Below are 26523 nucleotides of genomic sequence, written 5' to 3'. Positions count from 1 at the left end.
TCTGTGTGGACCTCTCTGTAGAGCTTCTTGAGTGTCTTCACATGATAGCTAACTTCCCCCAGAGTAAGTGATCAAGAGAAGGCAGGACAGAGCCTTGGGATCTTTTAAGACTTAGCCTCAAAAGTCACATCATAATTTCTGTAAGATATTATTTTGTGGGGAGGGGACGACACAAGGATGTGAATATCAGAAGGTGAGAATCATTAGGGGCCATCTTGGTGCCCACCCATGTACTCCTAAGGTCCTAAATGTGGCAAACTCTGTTTAACATCCACCTGGAGTATACCACTGTTGGGAAACCTTTCCTAATCCCTGCGTCCCTTGCTGTCTAGTACTTTTAATTCTTTTTTTTTTTTTTTTTAAGATTTTATATATTTATTTGACAGAGAAAGTGAGAGAACCCAAGCAAGGGGAGCAGCAGAAGAGGGAGAGGGAGAAGCACGCTCCTCGCTGAGCAGGGAGCCAGATGTGGGGCTCTATCCCAGGACCCTGGGATCATGACCTGAGCCGAACCAACTGAGCCACCCAGTCACCCCTCTAGTACTTTTAATTCTATTTAAATTACAGTTGTTAGTTTACAACTCTGCAATCCTGTTTCATAAATGAATAGAAAACAAAGTTAATATTTGTTTTAGGTGTCTGGTTAATGCAGCTCCTTAAGGTCCAATTAAGAAATGCTAAAATATTCTACCACAGACTTAGGGCCATTTAGATAGGAAATAAGCCTATACCTCTGAATATGTAAAATATTTGAAATAATGAAATATCATCAATATATAGTGAACCTATTTTGAGAAATGATTTTTGAAGACAGTTACATAGATGTTTTCAGAAATAGAGGTAATATAAATTGTAGAAAATGAAAATAATTATTATTGGTCATTACCTTGGTGTTAAGGATTTCAGATAGGCCTTATACTTGGTGATTTTTATGCTTTGATTTTGATAAGTTGAAAAAAGTTTTTGGAAAAGGTTAGTCATTTTATTTCCTTTTTATGGACTCTGTTTTTGCTTTTTCTTAAAGTGAGATATATTCATTGAATTAAATATTGATTACAAATTAAAGTGAAGAGTTTCCTCGGTGTCTTTGAGGTTGTTTTGGTAATTCACAAATGGGTTCAAAATCCACAGATTCTAAATTCAGGTTATATTCTAGTACTTAGGAACTATCTACCATTCAAGAGAGTGCCTTTATGTGTTGATAAAAGATTCTCATAGGTCATCTTATTCAGATCTAAATAATAAAAGAAATAATTCATAATGAGTCTCTTGGGCATTTTAACGAAGTTTTTAACTTTTTGAATGACTATTTCAGAAATTGAAGAGAATGCCTTGGAGACTATATTTTTCAGTGTAATTGTGCTTTATAATACATTTCCCCATTATAAAGAAGTATTTAGCTAAGTTCTTAAATTGTAAAAAAAAAAAAATCATGTTGTTAACTCAGCCTTTTAAAAACCTTTTCTCTGGCCAGTGATGAGCAGTCCATAGGCTTCATGAGATCAGCTCAACTTCACTAATTCAGCAACAAGAAGCTAAAAATACCAACATCAGCAAGCACATAACAGTCCCACTCCCTTTCATATGAATTAGGACATTAAGAAAGCTCTCTCCTGAACTGAGTAATTTCATCCTCCTGTTAATACTGGTTTTGAGAAGCTGCAGGCTAGTTGCTTAATATGGCATTTGGTCCTTGGAGCAAAAGAGCAAAGAGATCTAGAAAATCTTAATGAGTGTTTCCTATTAACCTTCTCCTGTTTAAAAAAAAAAAAAAAAGGTTCTTCCAGGCTGTTTAGCGAATTGAGAGTGGAGTAGAGGTTTTTCACATGGTATATTGTATCCCTGGACTGCCAAGTTTTCTGGAACCCACTTAGATTACTTCTAGTTCTCTGTCTTCACAGATAGTAACCCCCTTCCTCTTGCTTTCTTAGGCCTTAACAATCTCTTAACAGGTGGTTGTTTTTTCATCCCTGGTCTATGGTGCAATTCTGATGCCAATTTCTGTTAACTTCAAGTTTCTTAAAACTCTTCTTCCCAGTACTAGCAGGTCAACTCATTCAGAGATGCAGCTTTATGTAACCATCATTGTTGTATTGTGTCTGAGATATTAGGCAAACACACAAAAACCCCTTTGGTGACTGGAAAATAATAAAATAAGGTTTAAGTGCAGTTGCAGATGTTATAATTCATGATGATTAGAAGTATATTTTTTCTTATTTAAATGTAGAGGTTATACAACTCTCTTTTTCACTCCTGAATTGACTCTCATGGAAAGAGGTTGCTCACCATGGCACTTTACTGCTGGATAATGTTACTCAGTATGAACTAGGAAATGCATGTACTTGGACCTTATTTTTTACTCAGCATTATAAACATTCATGACTTCAGGGCATTGTTTGTTAACAGAATTTACTGTTTGGATTGTTTAAAGACCCTTTTAAATGCTATTACTGTTTTTTGCTTCTAGAACATTGGGTAATTGTTATCTTGTCTTAGACAACCCCTTTTTTTTTAATATTTTATTTATTTATTTGATAGAGACACAGTGAGAGAGGGAACACAAGCAGGGGGAGTGGGAGAGGGAGAAGCAGGCTTCTAGCGGAGCAGGGAGCCCGATGCAGGGCTCGATCCCAGGACCCTGGGATCATGACCTGAGCCGAAGGCAGATGCTTAACAACAGCCACCCAGGTGCCCCCTTAGACAAGCTCTTTAGTTTTAGCTTTAACTAATATAAATATATCTGCCAGTTTGCTGAAGCTTTTTGTTCATAGCATGATGTGCTGTCTTTAATATAGAATAACTTCATAAATATTTCAAAACTTTTTTTAAGAAGGGACTTCAATATATCACTACTTTTTCATGTTTTAATGATAACCAAAAATATTTAAAGAAATGTTAAGTATTTGTGATTAGTTGATTTGATCTGTGTGGCAAAACATTTGAATTGCTAAGTTTTTGAATCACCATCTTCATGTGGTCTGTTTTATTCTTCATTGAAAAATACTTTCTTACTTGACAACGTTTTGAAAAGCAATTAAATACATAGATTTTACAAGATTTTTTAAAAAGATTTTATTTATTTATTTGAGAGAGAGAGAGAGAAACACAAGCGGGAGGAGGGGCAGAAGGAGAGGGACAGCAGACTCCCTCCTGAGCAGGGAGCCAGAAAGCAGGGCTTCATCCCAGGACCCTAAGATCATGACCGAGAGTCAGACACTTAACTGACTGAACCACCCAGGCGCCCCAGATTTTACAAGACTTTTTTTTTTTTTTTTTAAGATTTTATTTATTTATTTGTCAGAGAGAGAGAGCACAAGCAGGGAGAGAGTGGTAGGCAGAGGGAGAAGCAGGCTCCCTGCTGAGCAAGGAGCCTGAAGTGGGACTTGATTCCAGGACCCTGGGATCATGACCTAGCCGAAGGCAGAGCTTAATTGACGGAGCCACCCAGGCATCCCTACAAGATTTTTAAAATATATTTTATCTAAGATTTTATTTATTTACCTGAGAGAGAGAATGGGAGACAGAGAGCATGAGAGGGGGAGGATCAGAGGGAGAAGCAGACTCCCTGCTGAGCAGGGAGCCCGATGTGGGACTCGATCCAGGGACTCCAGGATCATGACCTGAGCCGAAGGCAGTTGCTCAACCAACTGAGCCACCCAGGCGCCCTAAAATATATTTTAAGTATCAGTCATACTTCATTTTAAGATATTTTGGGAGTTTGAAAAGATCTATTTTTTTGTCATCCTAACTATCTACAGATTGTTGAAAGTTTTATTGCTGCAAATTCTAGTTTAGTCAAAGTTCATAAAGGGCACATTGAGAAGCAGATAAGTAATTGATTTATCAGCAGAAAACTTTTTTTTTTAAAGATTTTATTTATTTATTTGACAGAGAGAGACACAGCGAGAGAGGGAACACAAGCAGGGAGAGTGGGAGAGGGAGAAGCAGGCTTCCCGCGGAGCAGGGAGCCCGATGCGGGGCTCGATCCCAGGACCCTGGGATCATGACCTGAGCCGAAGGCAGATGCTTAATGACTGAGCCACCCAGGCGCCCCATCAGCAGAAAACTTTATTCTCTAATAAGTGGCACTGGCCTTTCCCCCCCTTAAATATGTCAAATCCATTTTTACTTGGCCTTTGCATTTACTTTCTTCTTGAAATGTTCTTTTCACAGTCTTTACATAAATACATGGTCTTTCAAATTTCACCTTTTCAGATAGGATGTACCCCTGCCATCTAGTATGAAGGATTCTTTCCAGTCATTTTCTATCCCACACCCCATTTTATTTTCTTCACAGTGTTTATCATTACTGGAGTCATCTTATTCATTTATTTCCTTATTTGTCTGCCTCTGCATCTCCATGAGAATAGGGACAATAGCTATCTTATTTACTGCTGTGTATGCTGTGCCTAGAATAATTCCTAGATACTCTCTATATATCTGTTAAATTAGTTAAAAAAGGAAAATCAAATAATTTCCATGTATGTTATCTCTGTGTAATAATAGTTTTATTCAAACAAAAATTAGAAATATTTGATCAAGTATATTTGCAGACCACACCAAATAGTGCCTTTTTTTCCCCCAATCATTTAAGGTTATTTTAAGTCATTTGTTGTTGTTCAAATGAATACACTAAATACATTTGCAAAGTTAAAATTGTAGTAGTTAACATGAATTGACTTCACTAAAAATACAGATGGGACAGATGACCTTTCACCCAAGAGACAGTTGAGAATTCCTGCTCACAGCCACTGTATAATGGAGTGTAATTAACCTTGACTCTAGTCTGTGATGGCTGACTTGCTTATGCCCTTTCTCTCAATTAGGGATCTATAAAAGTATGTCATAAATTGATGTTACTCAAGGACACTTCCCTGGAATATGTCTTAGAGTCAGTGTGTTTTAAAAAAAAATAAAAGTTCAGACTATATAGAAACTATGTACAGTCAAATGAAACATTGTGATAAATTATTTTAGAATCTGATTACTTCTCTTCTTTAAATTCCTAGTTGGATGAGTCCTTTGAGGTAAGAACCAATTTTGAGATTTTAAAAATGACTAGAGTTCAAGAATGCTTAGGTACTGAGCTGAAACATGGAAGACATAGAAGTGCCTACTTTTTAATGCATTGTCATTTTAATCAGATTCTTTTGGGTGCTTTTCAGATGCTTCTCCCCTTCCTTCACCCTTTCTTTTAGGAAAAGCTTTGTCTTATGGAATGAACGTGAGTGCTGTATCTCTTTCTTACATGGGTAGATGTTCTCTCCTGTCTACCTCCTGTAGCTCCTGAGTATTGGTGTTCCATCGCTTACTTTGAAATGGATGTTCAAGTAGGAGAGACATTTAAGGTTCCCTCAAGCTGCCCCATTGTTACTGTGGATGGATATGTGGACCCTTCTGGAGGAGATCGCTTTTGCTTGGGTCAACTCTCCAATGTTCACAGGACAGAAGCCATTGAGAGAGCAAGGTATTGTTGATTGTATAGTTAGTTATTTTAAAACTTGAACATAGTACATTGTCATTTATTTGAAGTTACATTTTTCAATGTAGATTTATAAGGTTTTGAATATAAAGGTCATCTTGAAAATTCAGAATTTATAAACATTGCATTGTAATTATAGATGTTTGTTATTTAAAATATGATAAAAATGGTCTTTTGTTTAAGTTAGTGATGTTTCTGTGTTTTGAATAGTAAACTAGACCTTTTGGTATCCAGTTTGAAACAAATTTGTATTTTCTCTTATTGTATATTATTTCTACAAATCTATTGAGAGGAAATAATATAAAATGAGGACATGTTTCTGCAAGTATTATTTATAATATTGGAAAAATGATAATAAAAGGGAAATGGTTAAGTAAATTTTGATGAACTTTCATTTTTTATGTATTAAAATGTTAATTAAAATTTTGTATAGCAAATGTAAATGCTTAAGATGAAATATTACAAGAAAATATTCATAGTTTTAGGTACCATATGATCTCAGATCTTCAAGGAAGTGTGTGTGCTTATAGCTCTATCACTAGCTATGTGACTTTGGCAAATTCCTTACTCTCTAAGCCAGTGCTGTCTGATAGAGTTTTCTGTGATAAAGGAAATAGTTTATATCTGTGCTGTTCACTGCAATAGCCACTACCTTCATTAAAGTATGGCTGTTGAGCACTTAAAATACAACTCATGTGATTAACTGAATTTTGAATTTAAATGGGCACATGTACCTAGTAGCTGTTGATTTGGACAGTGTAGCTATAAGCTTTTATATGCCTTAGTTTCATTTATAAAATGGGAATAATCATATTTACCTTACTGAATTGTGAAGGTTAAGTGAGAATTTATATTAAATATTTGGCACATAGTAAGTATTATATATATGCTCATAATTATATATGAATGAGATATTAAAAAAGGAAATATACAAAAATGTTAACAGTGGGTATCTTTCAGTAATGGTGTTATATAACATCTTTTATTTTTTTAAAATTTTAGTATTTGGTATGCTGTATAATCTGAACTAAAATTTATCTTTAAATACTTATCAAAATAAAATGTAATTCCCTTTTTCTTCCTAAGGTTGCACATAGGCAAAGGTGTGCAGTTGGAATGTAAAGGTGAAGGTGATGTTTGGGTCAGGTGCCTTAGTGACCATGCAGTCTTTGTGCAGAGTTACTACTTAGACAGAGAAGCTGGGCGTGCACCTGGAGATGCTGTTCATAAGATCTACCCAAGTGCATACATAAAGGTTAGTTGCACTTTTACTCAAACATTTTAGACTTAGAAAGCTCTGTTTGTTTAAAGAATTGAGATGGAGGTGGGAGGAGAAGAAAAATGTCTTTTTTATGTGTTAAATAATCAGAAATTATGTTTGTGTATAAAACACATTTCCTGGGGCATTTATTGACATGATTGGCTATATCTAGTTTTATGGTTGCATTCATGCCCTATTGTTTTATTAATAAATTTGTTAAATGTTTTAGAGTAATACACAGACTCTTAAAAATATTGAGTGAAATCTCGAAATTTGTATTCCTTGGTAAAAATCAGACTCTAGAAATTTATCTTAGCCAGTCTTCAGGATTGTATGGAGGGGAATTCTAAAATTAATAGCTTTTCAAATTAAGAACCTGAGAAATGAAAAATCCTTCAATACCAGGTTTTTAAAAGTTATTTTGTACATTAAATGAGTTTTATTTATTATCATTTTGCATATTAAGCCTGAGGTGTTTATCATTTATTCAACCCATATCAATTTTAGTTTATAACATACACTGCTTTTGAAAGAAAGATAGTTGGAATTAGAAAGCCTAAATATATTTTTAATTTCAGGTTTTTTACAGTCATCCTAAGCATCTTCATTGTTGGCAATTGTAAGTTAGTGGAATTAACTGTAACTCATCACTTATTCCCAGGAAACTGCTTAGCGTACAGATAATACAGTCAAATAGCATATACAGAAATGGAATTGCTTGATGGCCTCACAACAACAAACTTAGTATCTCATTTTCAGTTACTCCAGTTCAGTTAAAGGATATAGGGATCTTATTTTAATACGAAACTTTCAAATTTTTCAAGTATAGAGAAAATAACAAATCCTCATGTACTCACCATCCAGCTTTAACATTCATCAGCATTTTATCAATCTTTATTGTGTTTATCACTGTACTTTTTTCTCCAGTAATTTAAAGCCAACTCCAAATATTATATTAGTTCATTCATAAAATACTCTAATGTGAATCGCTAATTGGTGAATATTTCTAAAAGACATAATCACAATGCTATTTATTACACCTAACAAAATTAACAGTAATTCCCTGTTGAAAGTCTTGACAATAGAGAATCTTTATAGTGTTGATGTGTTAGAACAGTGGAATAGAATAGAACAATAAAATATTAAAATACGTTTATTGATAGGATATTTATGATGTGGAAATGTTGATTATTAAACAGTATGTAGAATGCGATCTTATTTTTATAAAAGAAATAATATCAAGGATATTTGTATTCATTTTTTATATACACCTACAAGTCTAGAATTCTGTACACAGTGTCTTACCAGGAATTGTCTCTGGGAGGTGGAATTTTCTTCATTTGCGTTTTCCAGTTTTTCCACAAGAAATTTTAGTTATTTGTGCTTTATTGTTATTTTTAAGTGGTGTTAGATTTCCTTATATGCTTTACAATCTATTTTATGTTGGTTGGCAAATTTGTCTTGGGAGAATTAATTCATTTTGTTTTTTATTTTCTTCCTCCCTGTTATTGCTTCTCCCTATAGGGCAGTTTTGCCTTAGTCTGGCACCCTGGGATCCACATCTCAGAACCAATTCTTATATTTAGGAGGTAGAGGAATTTTGTCCCATGAGGAAATTGAGTTCCAATCCCCAGGTATGCTCAGGGCCTAATTCCTATTAATAGGTTTCTGATGCTTATCTCTGCCATGGGCAAGAAAGAATTTTATTCCTAGGTGCATTTCCAAATTAGCTGTTAAAGTATTTTACCAGCACTTAATTCATGGGCAGGTACCCAGTTGTAGCCCTCAGAGAGCCTGGCTATTGTCTCTTTCCATATTGCAATAAGTAGTCGAATTACTAACCTCTACACCTTTTTTTTGGTCTTGGTACCCCAAGTACCTCCTGTCTTTAGTTCCTGCTCTCCACTATAGATTTTGTTTATCCATCATCAGTAGATGGACACATGGATTATTTCTACTTTTTGGCTCTTATGAATAATGCTGCTCTGAACATTCATGTACAGGATTTTAGGTAGATGTTTTCCTTTTCTTGGATATATACGTAGGAGTGGATTTGCTGGATCGTAAGGTTGATTCTGTGTTGAACATTTTGGTGGACTGCCAAGACTGTTTTCCCAAGTGGCTATATGCCATCTTACATTTCCACCAGCAATGTATATATGAGAGTTTCAGTTTCTCTGTACTCTCATCAACACTTGTTGTTATCTTTTTTATTTTAGCCATCTTAGTGGATGTGAAGCGGCATCTCATTGTGGTTTTAATTTGCCCTAATGGCTAATAATACTGAACATCTTTTCATGTGTTTATTGGCCATTTGTATATCTTTTCTGGAGAAATATCTATTCAGATCTTTTGCCCATTTTTAAATTGGGTTCTTTGTCATTTTATTATTGAGTTGTAAGAGTTCTTTATATATTTTGGGTATCAGTCCCTTATCAGATACATGATTTGTGCATATTTTCTTCCATTCTTTGGCTTGTCCTTCATTTCACTTTCTTGATGATACGATTTGCACAAAAATTTTTAATTTTGATGTAGTCCAACTTATCTATTCTTTGGTTGCTTTTGCTTTTGGTGTCTTATCTAAGAAACCATTGCCTAATCCAAGGTCATGAAGATTTACTCAGATGTTTTCTTTTAAGCATTTTATAGTTTTAGTTCTTTAATTTAGGTCTGTGCTCCATTTTGAGTTAATTTGTGTGTATGGTATAAGGAAGGGATCCAGCTTTGTTCTTTTGAATGAGAATATCCAGTTGTCCTGGCAACCATTTGTTGAAAACTGTTCTTTCCCTTATGAATTATCTTGACACCTTTGTTGAAATTCAGTTGACCTTGAATGTAAACGTTACTTTTACTTCTGTGCTATCAATTCTGTTTCATTGATCTGAATGACTCCTTATGACAGTACTACTCTGACTAGGTTACTAAAGCTTTGTGGTAAGGTTTGAAATTGGTAAGTGTGAGTTTTCCAACTTGGTCCTTCCTCAGCATTGTTTTGGCTATTGACTGTTCTTTGTATTTCCATGTGAATTTTATTTACTGTTGGCTTCAAGGATATATACTTGTAATAGTTCTTCTATCCTTTGTGCTCATAGCAGAGAGAGAAGCTGTTCATATATACCTACTCATCCATCTTGACTTGGAAATCTCTGGATTACTTGTGTAATTTGCAGTGAATGGATAAAGAATTACAGTGTTGATTATATATACTATGTGTCAGATGGGAGTTATGAATTTATTCAATGTAGGGTCATATTTAAAACGTTTGAGCTTAAAAAATGTGGAATCTTGGGGCGCCTGGGTGGCTCAGTCATTAAGTGTCTGCCTTCGGCTCAGGTCATGATCCCAGGGTCCTGGGATCGAGCCCCACATTGAGCTCCCTGCTCAGCAGGAAGCCTGCTTCTCCCTCTCCCTCTCCCCCTGCTTGTGTTCCCTCTCTCGCTGTGTCTCTCTCTGTCGAATAAATAAATAAAATCTTTAAAAAAAAATGTGGAATCTTGTATAATTAAAGTAATTTTTAGGATTTTCAAATAAATGTAACATCTCTATTTTGGTACTAATGGCTATTAAGAAGCCCCTGAGGTATGAGACATATCATCACTTGATAAAACACTGTCATGGATAGATTTTTATGGTAATCTCAGGCTTTAGCCATGAACAATAATTACCTTTTGGGACATTTTTTTTAATTTTTATTTTTTTTACACTTTTTTTTTTAAAAGATTTTATTTATTTATTCATAAGAGACAGAGAGAGAGAGAGGCAGAGGGAGAAGCGGGCTCCCTGCTCAGCGGGGAGCCCGATGTGGGACTCGATCCCAGGACCCTGGGATCATGACCTGAGCCGAAGGCAGATGCTTAACCATCTGAGCCACCCGGGCGCATAGCCCTATCTTTTGGGACATTTTAGTGGAGTAAAAAACAACACCCCATTTTTGTCATAATAACTGTTTAAGGTTTAAAAAGAATTACTTCTGTTTACCAAGCATATTATTGTTGTTCAGAAGAATCTTACTAGCCAGAAAAAAAGAGATGCAAGTATACGCTAAGTCTTAACCATTGGCATTTTCTTCATTTGTGAATTTTTTAGGCAGTAGTAACTAAAGGATTTGTATAGTGCTGTTTAAATTGTCATATTCCCACCAGAGATAATATTACTGGGGTGAATTATATTTAGATAACACGAACCTCTGAAAGGAGTGCCCACACATTGGGAATACACCTCCCCCTAGCCCCCTAATAAACATGCACACACAAGCACATTTTTCTCCTTTTAATTAAAAAGAAAACCAAGGTTTGGAGACACATTCTTTTATTTTATAAACCAAGAAGCTAGAACTAAATTGTGGGGGGTTTTTTCTTCTAAGATGTTGATTTTTTTCCCTTCATCTTTCATGACATCGTAGTCCTCTGACATTCATGAAAATCTGATGTAATGAAATGGCATTTTACAAGCTTTACATGAAGCAAATGTTTGAATTCTAAATGGCCTTACTGTTTTGCTTTCAAAAGTAAGATCTGTTTTGTTTTGTGGTGCTTACTACTGGGCAGTCAGGGTTTTAACAGCTTCATTGAGACAGAGATATAATTCATATACCACGTAATTCACCCATTTAAACTGTATAATTCAGTGATTTTTAAAAATATATTCACAGTTATGCAACCATCATCATGATCAGTTTTCAAGCATTTTATCACTCTAGAAAGGAACCGTGTACACTTTAGCTGTCATTCCTCAACCCCCCCCCCCATTTCCCTCAGCACTAGACGACCACTCATCTACTTTTTCTCTCTACAGATTTGCCTATGCAGATTTTGTATAAATGAATTCATATAGTGTGGTCTTATGTGACTTCTTTCACTAGGCATAATGTTTTCAAGCTTCATCCACATAGCGTATATCTGTACTTCATTCTTTTTTATGGCTGAATAATATTCCATATACCACATCTTGTTTGTTATCCATTCATCAGTTGATAGATAAGAGTTTCCCCTTTTTGGCTATCCTATGAATAATACTACTGTGAACATTAGTGTGTACAAGTTTTATGTGAATATATGTCTTCATTTCTCTTGGATATACCTAGGAGTGGAATTGCTAGATTATAAGGTAACTCTGTAGCATTTTGAGGGACTGCCAAACTTTTCCAAAGTGGCTTAACCATTTTACATTCTGATCAGCAGTGTGGGAAGGTTTTAGTTTCTCTACAGTCTCATCAACACTTGTTATTTATCTGTCTTTTTGATGTTAGCCATCCTAGTGGGTGTGAGGTGTTACCTCATTGTGCTGGTTTTTACACTTGATCTTAGCCAAAAGGCCGAGAAGCGATCATTGTGCTGGTTTTTGATTTGCATATCTCTGATGCTGTTGAGTCAGGTTTGTTTTTGAACACATATGTTAGGGGATGCTTCTAAACTACAGGTAGGCCAGGTTGAAGGTTATTATAATCCCAGCTTAAATTGATTCTCAATTACCATATATTGTGATTGTGATTCTTATCTCCAGGTCCAGTAACTTAGCAAATTCTTAATGCAGTCTTATGTTCAGATGCCCAATATACCAACACAGTTATCTGTTTCTCTTTCTGGGTTACTAGTTCTTGGTGTTGATTTAAACTGAGAGTATTGTAATTAAGCCTTATATATGAAAAATGCCAAAATTTTGACTCCTGGTTGAAAGACAGTATCCTGAAGATGTTCACATTGAGCTTTATAAGACTCACCTGTGTTAAGTAATAGGTTTGTAATAAACTTATATGAGAGTAACCATAGGAAACATGCTTAAGCAAAGTGATTGATTAAGTCAAGAGTGGTGATCAGAAATACCTTTGGGAAGTGCCTGGGTGGCTTAGTCAGTTAAGTGTCTGCCTTTGGCTCAGGTCATGATCCCAGAGTCCTGGGATCGAGCCCCACGTTGGGCTTTGTGCTCAGTACAGAATCCACTTGTCCCTCTCCTTCGGCCCCCCCCCCAGATAAATAAATAAAATCTTTAACAATCAGTCAATCAATCAGTAAATATTAACTTTTTGATCTGAGCCCAAAAGGACATTTAAACCTTTGGTTCCTTTGTCTTTACTAACAACTCAGTCAGATTCTGAAAGGAAGATGATTGCATTTCAATGATAGCCTTCATTTTGCCATCCAGTATAACAGATAAAATCTATTATGGTTTAATGGATCAGATATAGTATAGAGTAGAGAGACGACCCAGGTTTTACTTAGCAGTATAGCCAGTAATTATAAATTTTCTGGTTTGAGTGCTTTAATTACATAAATAATCCACTGTGGAAGGATTTGCTGAGGTGCTTAATGAATCATTTCTACGTCTGCAGATAAAAGTCATAATATTTTAAAATTTCATTTTTGTGGCTACCTGTAATAATGTGTGGCTGGCATTAGCCTAGATTTAGGCTAGGACATTCATAATTGTGATTGTTTACAACATATTGTAAGGAATCTATGTGTGAAGATCTATTGGTTATTTTTAATGATTCATGGTGGGGAGTGGGAATATGTTGAGAACATATTTGAAACCTTGGAGTTTATAAGTAAGTTATATTCCCTGTTTCCAGGTAGTAAGATTATATAGGTACCATAGTTGGTTAGTGATGCTTAAAACAATTTTTTTTAAGTGGTTGTAAAGACTTAAATGTAAAACACAAAACTACAAAACTCCTAGAAGAGAACATTGGAGAAAACCTAGACGACCTTGGGTGGGGCAGTGACTTTAGGTATGATACCAAGGGTACAATCCATGAGAAACAGTTGATAGGCTGCACTTCATTAAAATTAAAAACTGTGAGAGGCTGTCAAGAAAACAACGTAAGTCACAGACTGGGAGAAAATATTTGCAAAAGACATATCTGATAAAGGATTCTTGTCTAAAATATAGGAAACTTTTAAAATTCAGCAATAAGAGGACAGTCTGATTTAAAAAATGCAAAAGACCTGAAGAGATACCTCACTGAAGAAGATAATACAGATAGCATGTAAGCATATGAAAAGATGTTGGACATCATATGTTGTTAGAGAATTGCAAATTAAAACAATGACATACCATTATATACCAAGTAGAATGGCCAATCTAACACTGACAGCCCAAATGCTGGCAAGGTGTGGAGCAACAGGAAGTTGCATTTATTGTTGGTGGGAATGCATAATGGTACAGCCACTTTGGAAGACAGTTGGTAGTTCTCACATAGTTAAACATACTCTTACCATATCATCCAACAATCACACTCCTTGGTATTTACCCAAATAAATTGAAAAACTTACGTCCACACAGAAACCTGCACAGGGATGTTTATAGCAGCTTTAATCGCCAATAATTACCAAAACTTGTAAACAACCAGGATGTTCTTCGGTAGGTGAATGGGTAAATAAACTATGGGACATCCACATGATGGAATATTGTTCAGCACCAAGAAGATGAGCTACCAAACCATGAAAAGACATACAAGACACTTATATGCATATCACTAAGTGAAAGAAGCCAATCTGGAAAGACTACATACTGTATGATTTCAACTACATGACATTCTGGGAAAGGCAAAACTATGAAGACAATAATATCAGTGGTTTCCAGGGATAAGCAAGGAGGGAAGGATAAATAAGCAGAGCACAGAGGATTTTTAGGGCATTGACACTACTCTTTATGGTACTACAGTGTTGGATATATATATAAAATCAAGAGTAAAACCTAATGTGAACTATGACCTTGGGTGATGATACATCTGTGTGGGTTCATCGATTAGAACAAATGTATCACTGTGCCAGGGGATGTTGTTCTTGAGTGGGGACAGAGAACTCTCTTTACTTTCTGCTCAGTTTTAGCATGAACCTAAAACTGCTCTAAAATAGAAAGTTTATTAATTCCTTCTTCTAAAAAAAAGTGGTTGTAGAACTGTTTGGCTTTTCAAATATTTGAGTTCCTGCTTTGTGCTATGCTGGGTAATGCCTTCTGAAAGGTCATAGCCCAGCGGAAAAGTTCAGAATCTAATAGACTCCTGGGAAATCTTGAAAAAATAGTGGTTCCTGTGCTGGGCGTTGTGAGATTTCTGATTTTCAGACCTGACTCTCATGCTTTCTATCCTGCAGTCTTTTAGAACTATAATTTGGCTGGGTAATACCTATATTTTTGACAAATTCATTCCTCTTCAGAGAATGAAATAGTCTAAGTTTTGTCCTTCATTGATGCTAGAAGATCAGCGTTGAATAGAGAAATAAGTAAATAGGAATATAATTTGCAACTTAGGATAGTTCTGTGTTCTTACTTCTTAATACCAAATATCATGATTAAAGACAATCAATTTCTTTTTTAAGGCATCTGAAAATTAGTGGTTTGGGTTCCAAATCTTGTTTATCTGATAAAGTATGTTATGCATTCTTTGATTTTTTTTTTTCTTTTTTTTTTTTTTGGTCAAGGATAATTACGCTTGCTCATACTGGGTTTTGTGCATACTAAGAGGATTTTTAAAAATTTAATGTACTCTCTGAATAAGGAATATAGTCACATGGTTCAGAAGTTAATATAAGAAGTTTATATTGAGTAGCCTGTTTCTACTCTGACCTTGTTTCCTTTCCTACGGCTTCTGTAGATGACCACTCTGCTTGTTAGTCTTTCAAAGTGCTTTTTAAAAAATATTTATTTATTTATTTATTTATTTATTTATTTGAGACACAGAGAGAGAGAGAGCATGAGTGTGAGAGGCAGAGGGAGAGAGAATTTCAAGCAGACTCCCCAGTGAGCGCGGAGCCTGACACGGGGCTCCATCTCACGACCCCAAGATCACAACCTAAGCCGAAAGCAAGAGTTAGACACTTAACTGACTATGCCACCCAGAAACCCCTTTCAGTGCTATTTAAAAAAGCAAATATAAGCAAATACATTATTTTAGGAAGTTGTTTTTTTCCTAGAAAAAAGATATGATTTATCATTCATAACTTGTTGCTTACTTAAAGAGCATGTCAGTACTTTCATGAGGATAAGGATAAAAGTTGCAATCCCTTCCTCAGTATACCAGCCCTTGGTGTGGCTGGTAAACAACCCTGAAATTACTTACAAACTGTCTTAACTTGTCCTGAAAGGTAAATGGTTCAGGGGAGGCCAAAACCAAAATATTAGGTTAACATTTATTGACAGCTTACTGTATATTATGCTAAGTTTGCCACAACTCTGTGAAAAAGCATGTATGCTTAGCATTCCCATTTTATAGATAAGAAAATTGAGGCTCCAGAGAGGTTAAGAAACTTAGCCCATGTAATTAGTAGATATTAGTGATATGATCCAAAGCTAAACTTTGTTAAATTATGAGCATTTTTCAACATACAGAAAAGTAGAGAAACTAGTTTAATGAAATCCTGTACACCCATCACTGAGATTCAATGGTTGTTAAGATTTTATATTTGTTTGATCTGTCCTTTTTTCTTTATTTCTTAAGTATTTAAAAAAATTTTTTTTTACTTATTTATGAGAGAGATTGGAGAGAGAGCCAGGGTGTGGGTCTGGGGAGGAGCAGAGGGAGAGGGACAGGCAGACTCCACGCTGAGCACAGAGCCCAACGCAGGGCTTGATCTCAGGACCCTGAGATCATGACCTGAGCAGAAACCAAGAGTTGGACATTTAACCGACTGAGCCACCCAGGCGCTCCTATTTAAGTATTTTAAAACAAGTCCTAGATAATCATGTTATTTTGCTCCTATGTACTAAAGTATACATCTCTAAAAAATATAGATGCTTTCTTAAATAGTGACAGTGCCATTTATTACAGTCCTCCAAATAGCTAGAATGATAAAGAAGTTGGCATGTGACCAAGACCATCAATTCAGCCTAAAGAGCACTCTCAGCAATTCGGTTATGAAAGGGTGGGGGTTTTTCACGGGGACAATGACCACACTGAACTAGATAAAGGCAGTAGAGGCGTGTGGCACCCAGAACTCTCCTGATAGTGAAATGTGCCTCCTGCTGAGCTCCAGTCCCCTTCTCTAAACACTAGTTAGAATCTACATAAAAACTTAGATTTTTAAATTAATAATTTTCGTAGAGCTGCATGGAGCTATGAGTTTTAAATGTGCATTGGTTTTTGATGTGTGGGGGCATCGTTTCTGATGGACTCCTAGCCTTGAACTTCCACTGTTTGTTTCAAGGTCTTTGACTTGCGTCAGTGTCACCGTCAGATGCAGCAGCAGGCGGCCACGGCGCAGGCTGCCGCCGCCGCTCAGGCAGCGGCCGTGGCTGGAAACATCCCCGGCCCCGGATCAGTAGGTGGAATAGCTCCAGCTATCAGTAAGTATGCTTTTGGCTTTTTGTTGTAAAGTGTAATAGTTGGCATTTTATCTTGATTCACTCAGTTGATTAGTTACTTTAAGCAATAATAGAGAACTAAACTTTTTTTTTTTTACTGGGCTAATAACATTTTTGAACTTTAAAAAACTGTTCTGTAATAGTTGCCCTTTGTCTAGGACCCTGTTTTCATTCTTTTTGTATCAAAAAGGGAATATGGGATAAAGGAGAAAGGGGGTTATTGTTAGATTATATTGATCAATCTCCTGTTTTTTTTGTTGATGCTTTTAATTCTTGCCTCACCAGCAAGGGTGGGTTGTAATCACTGACGTGCTTGGCTTTATTCTAGAAGGAAAGCATATTTCAATTTCAGAATTAGGTACCTCTCCAAGTTTTTCTTAAGTATGCTAAGCATGGAGAGAAAACTAAGTGAGGGTGGTATTTTGATAACTTGTAGACTTTTTTTTAATTTTAGGGTAAAATTGAACTGTGTGCCAGGTTTCACACTGATGGGGAATTTTTTACTGCAGAGTTAAACTCCTGACTATAGACTTTTATGATGGAAACACGTGGCACCCATCTTCCACGTCTGAAGGCATAACTAGTGATTCATTCAACCCCTGTTCTTAACCTCTTCAGTGTGGTAAGCAAATCACACTGGCTAAGAAAACTGCAGTGGCCCTGCAGGTTTCTCTACAGCACATGCAGACTCCTCCCACTAGATTCACTGTGATATTGATGAGTGGAGATTGACTAGATGACTGTATGTTCTGACTGGAAAATTAGCTGCAGAATCTCCTTTGTGACTTATGTTCAGGAGTTTACAGTGTAGAGGTAGATAAGACGTATTCATCTAGAGAATTTGACTTTTTAATTTAGAGAATTTGACTTTTTAAAAAAATTTGAGCATCTAAACCATTAATTCGCTAGTTTTGATGTTATAAACATGTTTTTACTAAAGAATCCAGAACTGTTATTAAATTTCTCATTCTTAACTACTGCCCCCATTGAGTAATTGCACGGTGTCTCTGTGACATTGTGAAATTGAGAGACAGACATCCTTTGGGTCATCCAAGAATTCTTAGTGGAACCAGGACTATGAACTGTCTCACTGTTAGTCAGGTCTCACTTTGAACGAGGCTGTTCAGACAGACAGTAAGGTTCTTAGAACCGACCTGTGGACATGTGCTACCTCTTAAAAACAAGTTGTTTTTTTTTACCCTTCACCTCTCCTTCTAAAGAGAAACATAGGTGGGGTGTTGATGGATTGTGGTAACTTACTTTATAATTGCTGATAGCTAGAAGACTCATGTGGAATGTGAATTGTCTTAACCAAAAGTTTTCGGTCCGAAAGTGTAGATCTACACGTACTTCTTGGCACTTTGACAGAGAAGTTATATGCTGGGGAGCATGAAGTAAATACAGCTGGTCACTTTGTTAATAAGGTGTAGGGAGGTTGGAAGATACCAGCCTGTCCCTCTGACGTCTTCCAAATCCTCTCTGTTAGGTTTGTCAGCGGCTGCCGGCATTGGCGTTGATGACCTCCGTCGCTTGTGCATACTCAGGATGAGTTTCGTGAAAGGCTGGGGACCGGATTACCCGAGACAGAGCATCAAAGAAACGCCTTGCTGGATCGAGATTCACTTACACCGGGCCCTCCAGCTCTTAGATGAAGTGCTTCACACCATGCCTATTGCTGACCCACAGCCTTTAGACTGAGGTCTTTCACTGTCGGGGCCCTTAACATTGTCAGGATGGTGGACTATGAAATACAATCCTGTTTATAATCTGAAGATATATTTCACTTTTGTTCTGCTTTATCTTTTCATAAAGGGTTGAAAAGTGTGTTTGCTGCCTTGCTCCTAGCAGACAGAAACTGGATTAAAACAATTTTTTTTTTCCTACTTAGAACTTTTCAGGCATGGCTCAGAGCTTGAAGATCAGGAAAAACACATTCTTATTAAATCCTCACCAGTTATGTATGAAGGAATCATTCCAGTGCTGGAAAATTTAGCCCTTTAAAATGTCTTAGAGACTTTTATATGCAGAACATTGATACATGTGTTATTCTACAGAATAAATTCAATATTGCTGATTTTAAAGGAGAGAAGTTCTCAAAGTTAATTCACCTATGTTATTTTGTGTGCGAGTTGTTATTGTTGAACATACTTTACTCCAAATATTGTGCCATGTGGGTGAGTTAATTTTACCAAGAGCAACTTCACTCTGTGTTTAAAAAATAAGATAGTTAATGTATTATAACCTTTTATCCAAAATATTTTTTTGCAAGTTAAACTAGTGAAGATGATTTCAATTCAGATGGTCTTGCAACTTCAATTTTATTTTTGCCAAGGCAAAACACTAATCTGTGTGTATATTGAGAATTCCTTACAATTACCCCACAAAGAAATACCATTTAAAATTACATTTGTTATCCCTGTTGGATAACTATCAAGAAATATTCTTTTGCCCTGTTATACAGTAGATGTATTCTATATTTCTAGGCACAAGGTTGGTCACCAAGAAGCCTAGAAGAGGAATTTCTTTCCTTCATGAATTCATAAGGAAAGGTTTTGTATTTTTAAAAACACTAAAAGCAGTGTCACTCCACTTAGTATCTCACTGTTCTACAAAGGTGGCAATGCTTAAACTAAGTGAGTATTTTGGAAACTGCTAAATTCTATGTTAAATACTGTGCAGAATAATGGAAACATTACAGTTCATAATAGGTAGTTTGGGTATTTTTGTACTTGATTTGATGTGTGACTTTTTTTTCGTATACTGTTTAAATCATGTATGTTATGACATTGTTTAAAATTCAGTTTTTGTATCTTGGGGCAAGACTGCAAACTTTTTTATACCTTTTGGTTATTCTAAGCCCTTTGCCATCAATGATCATATCAGTTGGCAGTGACTTTGTATAGAGAATTTACGTAGAAAAGTTGCAAATGTATTGACTGTACCACAGACACAATATGTATGCTTTTTACTTAGCTAGTAGCATAAATAAAACCGAATCTCAACATACAAAGTTGAATTCTAGGTTTGATTTTTAAAAAAGTTTTGTTTTCTTTTGCACTTTTGAGTTCAACCTCAGAAGCAAGACACCTTCTAAATGACAGGCAGCAGCCCGTACTATCCGGCAGCTTTGGTTTCCCTCACACTCTGCCAGGACTTCCCCGTGGACATTATGTATCCAGTGTAGAGTTGATTTTTGTTATTGTTGTTATTGTTTTTTGCTTTTTTTTCAGCTTTTATTTTACTGTAGCAGAATAGGCCTGATTGTCTACAAGATAAATAGGTTGCCTACAGGATAAATAGTGTGAAATAAAACCAAGGGTTATCTTTCAGATCCTTTTACTTTTTGCTTGGAGGGCCTTCGTAAGTGTAATAAGATTCTTTAAGGTGTGTTACAAGTTTGAGATTTGAGAAACACTATAATAGTCATCCTTCTATTGACTTAAATGGGTAAGTCGTCTTTGTCCTTGCTCAGAACGTCTTCTTCGTAAGACCATTCTGGAAACCACTGAGTTTGCTTATTGCTGTGATGTAAACATAGATCTTGATCTGAGCTACATGTCTTTTGTTTTAAAATAATTTCTCTACTGGCTCATTTGAACTCTTGAGTACTTACAGATACTTTTGTTAAAGACCTAATTTTAATCTATAAATGTTTGGTGATTTAAGTTTTATTGGCAGATTTTTTAAAAAAAAATCTTCATTCTCTAGAAATTGCTGACTTTAGATCTATTTTACTGCGAATGAAGAATAGGAGTGAAGGGAGAGATTTAAAAAATTCAGATTATTTGATTAGGATCATTAGCATGCTATGATATCATCCATTGCTTCCTTTTCTCCTTTAAGGAAGGTTTTCATGTTTAATCATCTGGGGAAAGTATGTGGAAAATATTTGCTGAGAAGTCTATCTTTGAAGCCAAGCCACCTGTCTTGGTTTCTTTCTGCTAAGAGCCATAACGTTACTACCAGTACGTAGGAGTACTTCTAGTTATTAATTACTTTATATTTGTACCTAGATTCAGTCACATGCTTTTGAGAACACACCTAGTATGTTAATGTCAGTTATTTCTGAGGAGCTTAGTTGTTAAACAGTATTTCCATTTCTTAGAGGTAGTCATCTTTGATGAGTAAGACTCAAGAATCACTAGGTTTAAAATTTTATGGCTACTTTAGGGTAGGATAGTTTCCGCAGTTCTCAGAATCTGATTATTATGAGGATATGGTTTTGGGTAGATTTTCTCTAGCTATTTCATATCTCAAAACGTTGAATTTCATTGAAAGCTGAGTGAGAGTTGAACCAAGTACCTTTATAATCCAGTATGAGGCCATTCCACTTTGGTCCAGTGCCTTTCAGTGCGTTATCAAAGGGAATCCTTAATGGTGTTGCCTTTATTTTCCAGGGAGTAGGTTGTTTTATGGGATATAGCCTATCTCATTTTTTATAATATGCTACCCCTGGTATACAAAGATAATGATAATAAATCACTGCCATATAACCTTGTTTTTCTAGAAGCACGGCTCATTTGTATGAACCTACCCACTAAATAGGTCTCCTATCCCATTCCTCCTGTAATCATTGTAGGTTTACAGGCTGGGTGGTTAGCTTAAGGGTTATCATACTCAAATTATCCAAGTAAACTGAAGACATATTAGCTGTATTGTATTTCAAAGTTAAAAATTCATTTTTGTGGGAAAGGGTGTGGTGTAAAGGGGGATATTTGTAATAGAAATTTTGAGGGCAAAATAAAATGCTCTGTCTTCCAGATGGTAGACATCTTACTTTAAAAGTTTATTGCAGTTATCTTTTTGACTATGCCCATCTGGAGAAGGGAAATTTTACATTTTCCCGTGGTGCTCCTTACGCATCTATGGAGGTGAAATATTTCTATTCCTGGTTTGGTGGTAACTGGTCAATAGTTACTAGCTATTATGCAAAATTAGATTAGTTCAGATCTTTTTTAGAGCCTTTTGGAAGAAGCAGTTTATTCTGAGTAGGGCAGAATCCTTTTTGTTGATAGTTTTCTATAGTTTGCTCCCTTCATCATTAAGTTGTTTTACTGGCATTTTATTTAATGATAGCAGATTGGGAAGATGATGAATTTTAGGTTACTGAGGTAAATGAGTATATGAAAGCAATTACCTGTAAAATCACCTAACAACTTTTAGTAGATGGGGCTGAGCTAAGACTAGCAGACAACAGTAACATGAAGAAATGCTTTCTTTCTTTTCAGTTTTCAAAGCTCTTTATTACACTGTTTCACTTGATCTTTACAGTAACTCTGTGAGAAGGGGTTAGAAGGAAATGCTTTTTTTTTTTTCTTTCTAAAGGCAGACCTCATCTTGTTGCAGATAGCTATCTGTAAATAGTTGCCTAAATTCTTTGCAAAGATTATAGAAGATAGGCTATGAGAATCTTTTGTGCAAGCCTTTCCTTTTTTTTTTTTTTTTTTTTTCCGACAACTAGGTAATTTCTCCTAAGGTACATCAGGAAGGATGTATAAGGTTAGTGGTCGCATTCATAGAAGCATCCTCGGCTCGGTCTTGTCCCTAGTACCTGTCCCAGTGCTGCTAGGCTGTTTCTCTTGTTTACCTGCTGTCACTGTGGAATGGAATTTTCTGCATTATCCTTATTTAAGCAGTAAACCTTTTTTATTTTAGCCATTTTTTTTTGATGGAGTTATTTAATATGTATATCCAAGAACATACTAGGCATATTTCTTTTGTCCCTAGCTGTCTTTGTAGATGTCCGGGGCTGCTAAGGTTTTGCCTTGATAAACTAAATGGTCATAGACTCATATGGTTTTGAATGTTTACTTTTTTTTACACACATACCCTCCAGTATTCTCCCCTTCTGACCACTTCATGTGTACCTCCCCTTAGGAGTTTCTTCTTTCCTTTCTGATTCATTTTTCCAACTGCTTGGGCAATAAAGCCAGGTAACTAGACTTATTAGAACTACCTTTAAAACACAAGGAGAAACTGGGACAAGTCCCGGGAAACTTTCCTGTAAAGTATTGAAAAGGCCTTCAGTGCTGTGGTGTCTGATATCAGTTTGCTTAGAATGTTTCCTGATTCTTTGCTGAGTTCCAGGTAATTGAGGTTGGGAGAAGTGGGTCATATTCACATTTTCCCCCTTTCAAAGATTTTGAGAAGTTTTGTTGCTTCCACCTCCATGCTGCTCATACAAAAACTGGGGTCACAAGACTCACTAAATTAGCATCATTAGTCAGAGCAGTACCGTTGCCTAGAGGATACCAGCAAAAAAACTGAACAACAACAAAAAATAAACTTGGGAAGGTTATTTTTGTTGGTTTGGGTATCCCCATTTAAGCCCTATCTTCTGGCTTTCCTCCTCTACAGATATTTTTGACCTATAGGTGCCTTTATGAGAATTGAGGGTCTGATATCCTGCCCCAAGGAATAGCTAAAGTAATTGCTCATGTTTTCAGGGATTTTAACATCAGACTTGAATGAATGAATGAACCGCAATCCATCCTTCCTTCCTTCCTTCCTTCCTTCCTCTCTCCTTCCTCTCTCTCTCTCTCATAGGAAGGACCGAGGTGAAGACAATCATTTCTCTCTGTTGATGTGGATAGTTTTCTCAATAGCTCTCAGAGCCCGTGTTCTTGTTCAACCTGAAACTAGTGGCTCTGGTCTGGCACCAGGTATGCTCTGGCTTGCACTCTGCCACTAATCTGATGTGTGACCTTGGGCAGGTAATTTACCTTCTCTGGGCCTCAGTTGCCTCATCTGTAAAATGAGGGAGTTGGATTAGATGTGTTCTTCCAGCTCTGAAATTTAAGTGACCTTGCCTACCTTGCAGCAGGTTTTGATTTCTTCCTTACTTTTGCTGTGCTGTTTGAGGGGGCTTTTTACTTATTTCCACGTTATTCAAATGAGATTAGGCTTGATATTTTATTACTATTCTCCTATGGACAAGAAGTTACATAATACGTCCTTGAGACTTAAATTTAACCAAAGGCCGAGCACCACCTTGGGGGCTGCAATAAATACTTAAAAAAAAAACAAAAAAAAACCTGAGAGGAGGGGAAAAACCTTCATTTTATTTTCCCATCATCTCTATTAAAGGTTTCTTAAGGCTTTTTTTGAGTCATGGCATTCCATCTTTTGGGTTGGTATGTGTTTGACACCATCCTCTTAAGTGCTGTGTGCTGGTAATATTTTTTCTCGACTAAAATGAAAACTTACTGTAAATGCCTAATGATATTAGAGGTCATTACTTCTGGTCTTTGGTTTCTTAACTCTTTTATGTTCAAAACAGGGAAATTCCTCTGAATCACATCAGTTAAAATGGTTCATACGATAGAAGAAAACAATACCAGTGGATGATCATTCCCTTTATTCTTGGCTCTTTTTAGGTCCATTTTGATTAGAAGACTTTTGGGTGGCGTATTCTTTCAGAGTACTTTTCCAGCCTATTCTTGGATAAGTATAATTAATGAACGTGGTTTTTTCAAGGACCTTGAGAGCCTTCCTTGGGAGTGGGTCAAGGGTGGGGTGGTTGGGGAGTCCTGGTAGAGGCCAGCTCTGTGCTAGCTGGGGAGGAAGCAATGAAACCAACTGCTGTTGCCGTGGCTGCTTGTCATTGATAGAAGGACTCATGGGCTTGGATTGGTTAAAAGGCTATAAACAGGGAGTCGAGAAACTTCCTTCAAGTATGGGGTTCTGGCCAATGCCTTGGACATGTGACTTAAGGGAACAGCATGAATGCTTGTAGATGATGCAAACCTGGTGGGCTGCAGAACCGTCTGGAGGAAGTGACTGGGGGTTGGGGACCGATTTGGTGGTGGTATTTCCCAACTCTGTCTCCTCCCCTGAAATCAGAGTAATGTAGCTATGCCAAAACCCAGAGAAGAGCCACACTTAGCTTCTGCTTTTGGGAAAACTGGTCAGCTAAAGCTCCGGTAGTTCCTTTGTGGCTTTCTGTATACTTTTGCCTGGTTGAAGTCTGTGGCTAAAAAATAGTTGAACCTTTCCTGAGAACTCTGTAACAAAGTATGTTTTTGATTAAAAGAGAAAGCCAATTAAATCATTATGTGCTCATTCTTTTTCTTAAGCTTGTGGATGTCTTGAATCTGGAAAGAGTTCCTAATCACTTAGAGAATTCTCAAACTTGAGGACAACAGTTTCCTTCACAGCGTTGTGACCACTGAAATGGAACATACAACATTTCAGATATGACCATGAAAGAACAGTCCCCTTTCTTTTCTCATTTCTAAAAGGAGACAGGGTGGAGAGATGGTGGATGGAGAAGAGGTGGATGCTAAGGGATTATGAGAACCAAGATGCTTAAGGAGAGACAGACATTGAAAATTGGAGACCCTGCCATTGCCCATCTAAGAATTAAGGAAAGCTATTAGCTTTCTAGCTCCCTCTTCTCTGAATTGGGATTCAAGGTAGGGGGGATGAGACACCGTAAGGTGACTCTATGGCAATGGCTTATAAGTTGCATGACCAAATCAGTATTTCTGATCTTGCTGACATGAGTTCCAGAGATGTTTATTAGGCTGAGAGACTTGTTCTCACCTGACCTAAAGTTTACAGTATTTTATTTTAGGCTAGAACTTGAAAGGGGTAGCCCCTTGGCATTCTTTGGGGAAATAACATTTCTTTATGAAGCACTTAAGGATAAAGGGTAGTTGTATGTATTCATCTCTGCCCTTTGCTCTTGACCCCTAATTCTTTATGCTTTATTCCATGTCCTGCCTCATCAAAACTCCCACAAATGGTAACCTCAAAACTCCAAATCCCCTTCAAACCCTTCCTACCCCCATCATCTCACTGTGATAAATTGCAGTACCCTTTCCCCTCAACCCTTTCTATTCTAAGAGTAATTATTTTTGGTTCTGGCCATACTTTGGGGATGGCACCCACTTCTATATTTTGATGTAGTTCTGTTGAGTCACCACTTGGCCTCAGACAGATGGACAGAATGGGTTCGGAAGACCAGAGAATTTTCTCCAGCAGATGTACCCTAAAAGAATGGCTAAAGGAAGTTCTCTAAACAGAAAGGAAATAAAAGGAGAGAAAATGGGAAAAAGAAAAAATATGGTAAGCATAAATACAAATATAGTAGGCTTTCCTTTTCATCGTGAGTTTTCTAAATTTATGTTTGATTGTTGAAGCAAACATTATAACACTGCCTAAGGTAATTCTAAATGTATATAGAGGGAATATTTGAAACTACTGAAAAAGCTGTGTAGAGACAATCAGAAATACTATAGATAAATAAAAATGGAATTATTTTAAAAAGGCTCAGGTAACTTACAATGAGGCAGGAAAGAAAACAAGCAGAAAATAAAACGGCAGACTTAAGCTTTAACATATCAATTATTACATTAAATGTAAATGGTCTAAATATACCAATTAAAAGACAGTTATTGGCAAGTTGGATTAAGAAACATGATCTAACTGTAACTGTCCACAGGGAACACACCTCAATAATATAGTAATATAGGCA

General features: G+C 36.4%; 1 protein-coding gene across 4 annotated transcripts in view; it reads left to right on the top strand.

Annotated features, from left to right (window-relative positions):
- SMAD4 (SMAD family member 4) overlaps window positions 1-25092 on the top strand; it is a 58379-nt gene extending 33287 nt beyond the window's left edge. For 2 of the 4 annotated variants that reach the window (XM_078060295.1, XM_036064742.2), the window contains 4 exons: window positions 5284-5467; window positions 6569-6737; window positions 16889-17027; window positions 18532-25092. In XM_078060295.1, the coding sequence (XP_077916421.1) occupies window positions 5284-5467; window positions 6569-6737; window positions 16889-17027; window positions 18532-18743 (704 nt within the window). In that variant the 3' untranslated portion in view covers window positions 18744-25092. Of the gene's footprint in view, window positions 1-5283; window positions 5468-6568; window positions 6738-16888; window positions 17028-17499; window positions 17668-18531 lie in introns of those variants that run through there. The other 2 variants (XR_004908502.2, XM_078060294.1) reach the window with 2 other exon arrangements.
- Window positions 25093-26523: the final 1431 nt, after the last annotated feature.

The sequence above is a fragment of the Halichoerus grypus genome, chromosome 13 (genome assembly GCF_964656455.1).
Source record: "Halichoerus grypus chromosome 13, mHalGry1.hap1.1, whole genome shotgun sequence".
Taxonomy (NCBI): domain Eukaryota; kingdom Metazoa; phylum Chordata; class Mammalia; order Carnivora; family Phocidae; genus Halichoerus; species Halichoerus grypus.
The sequence above is the reverse complement of the archived record's forward strand: the minus strand, read 5'-3'. Positions and strand labels throughout refer to the sequence as shown.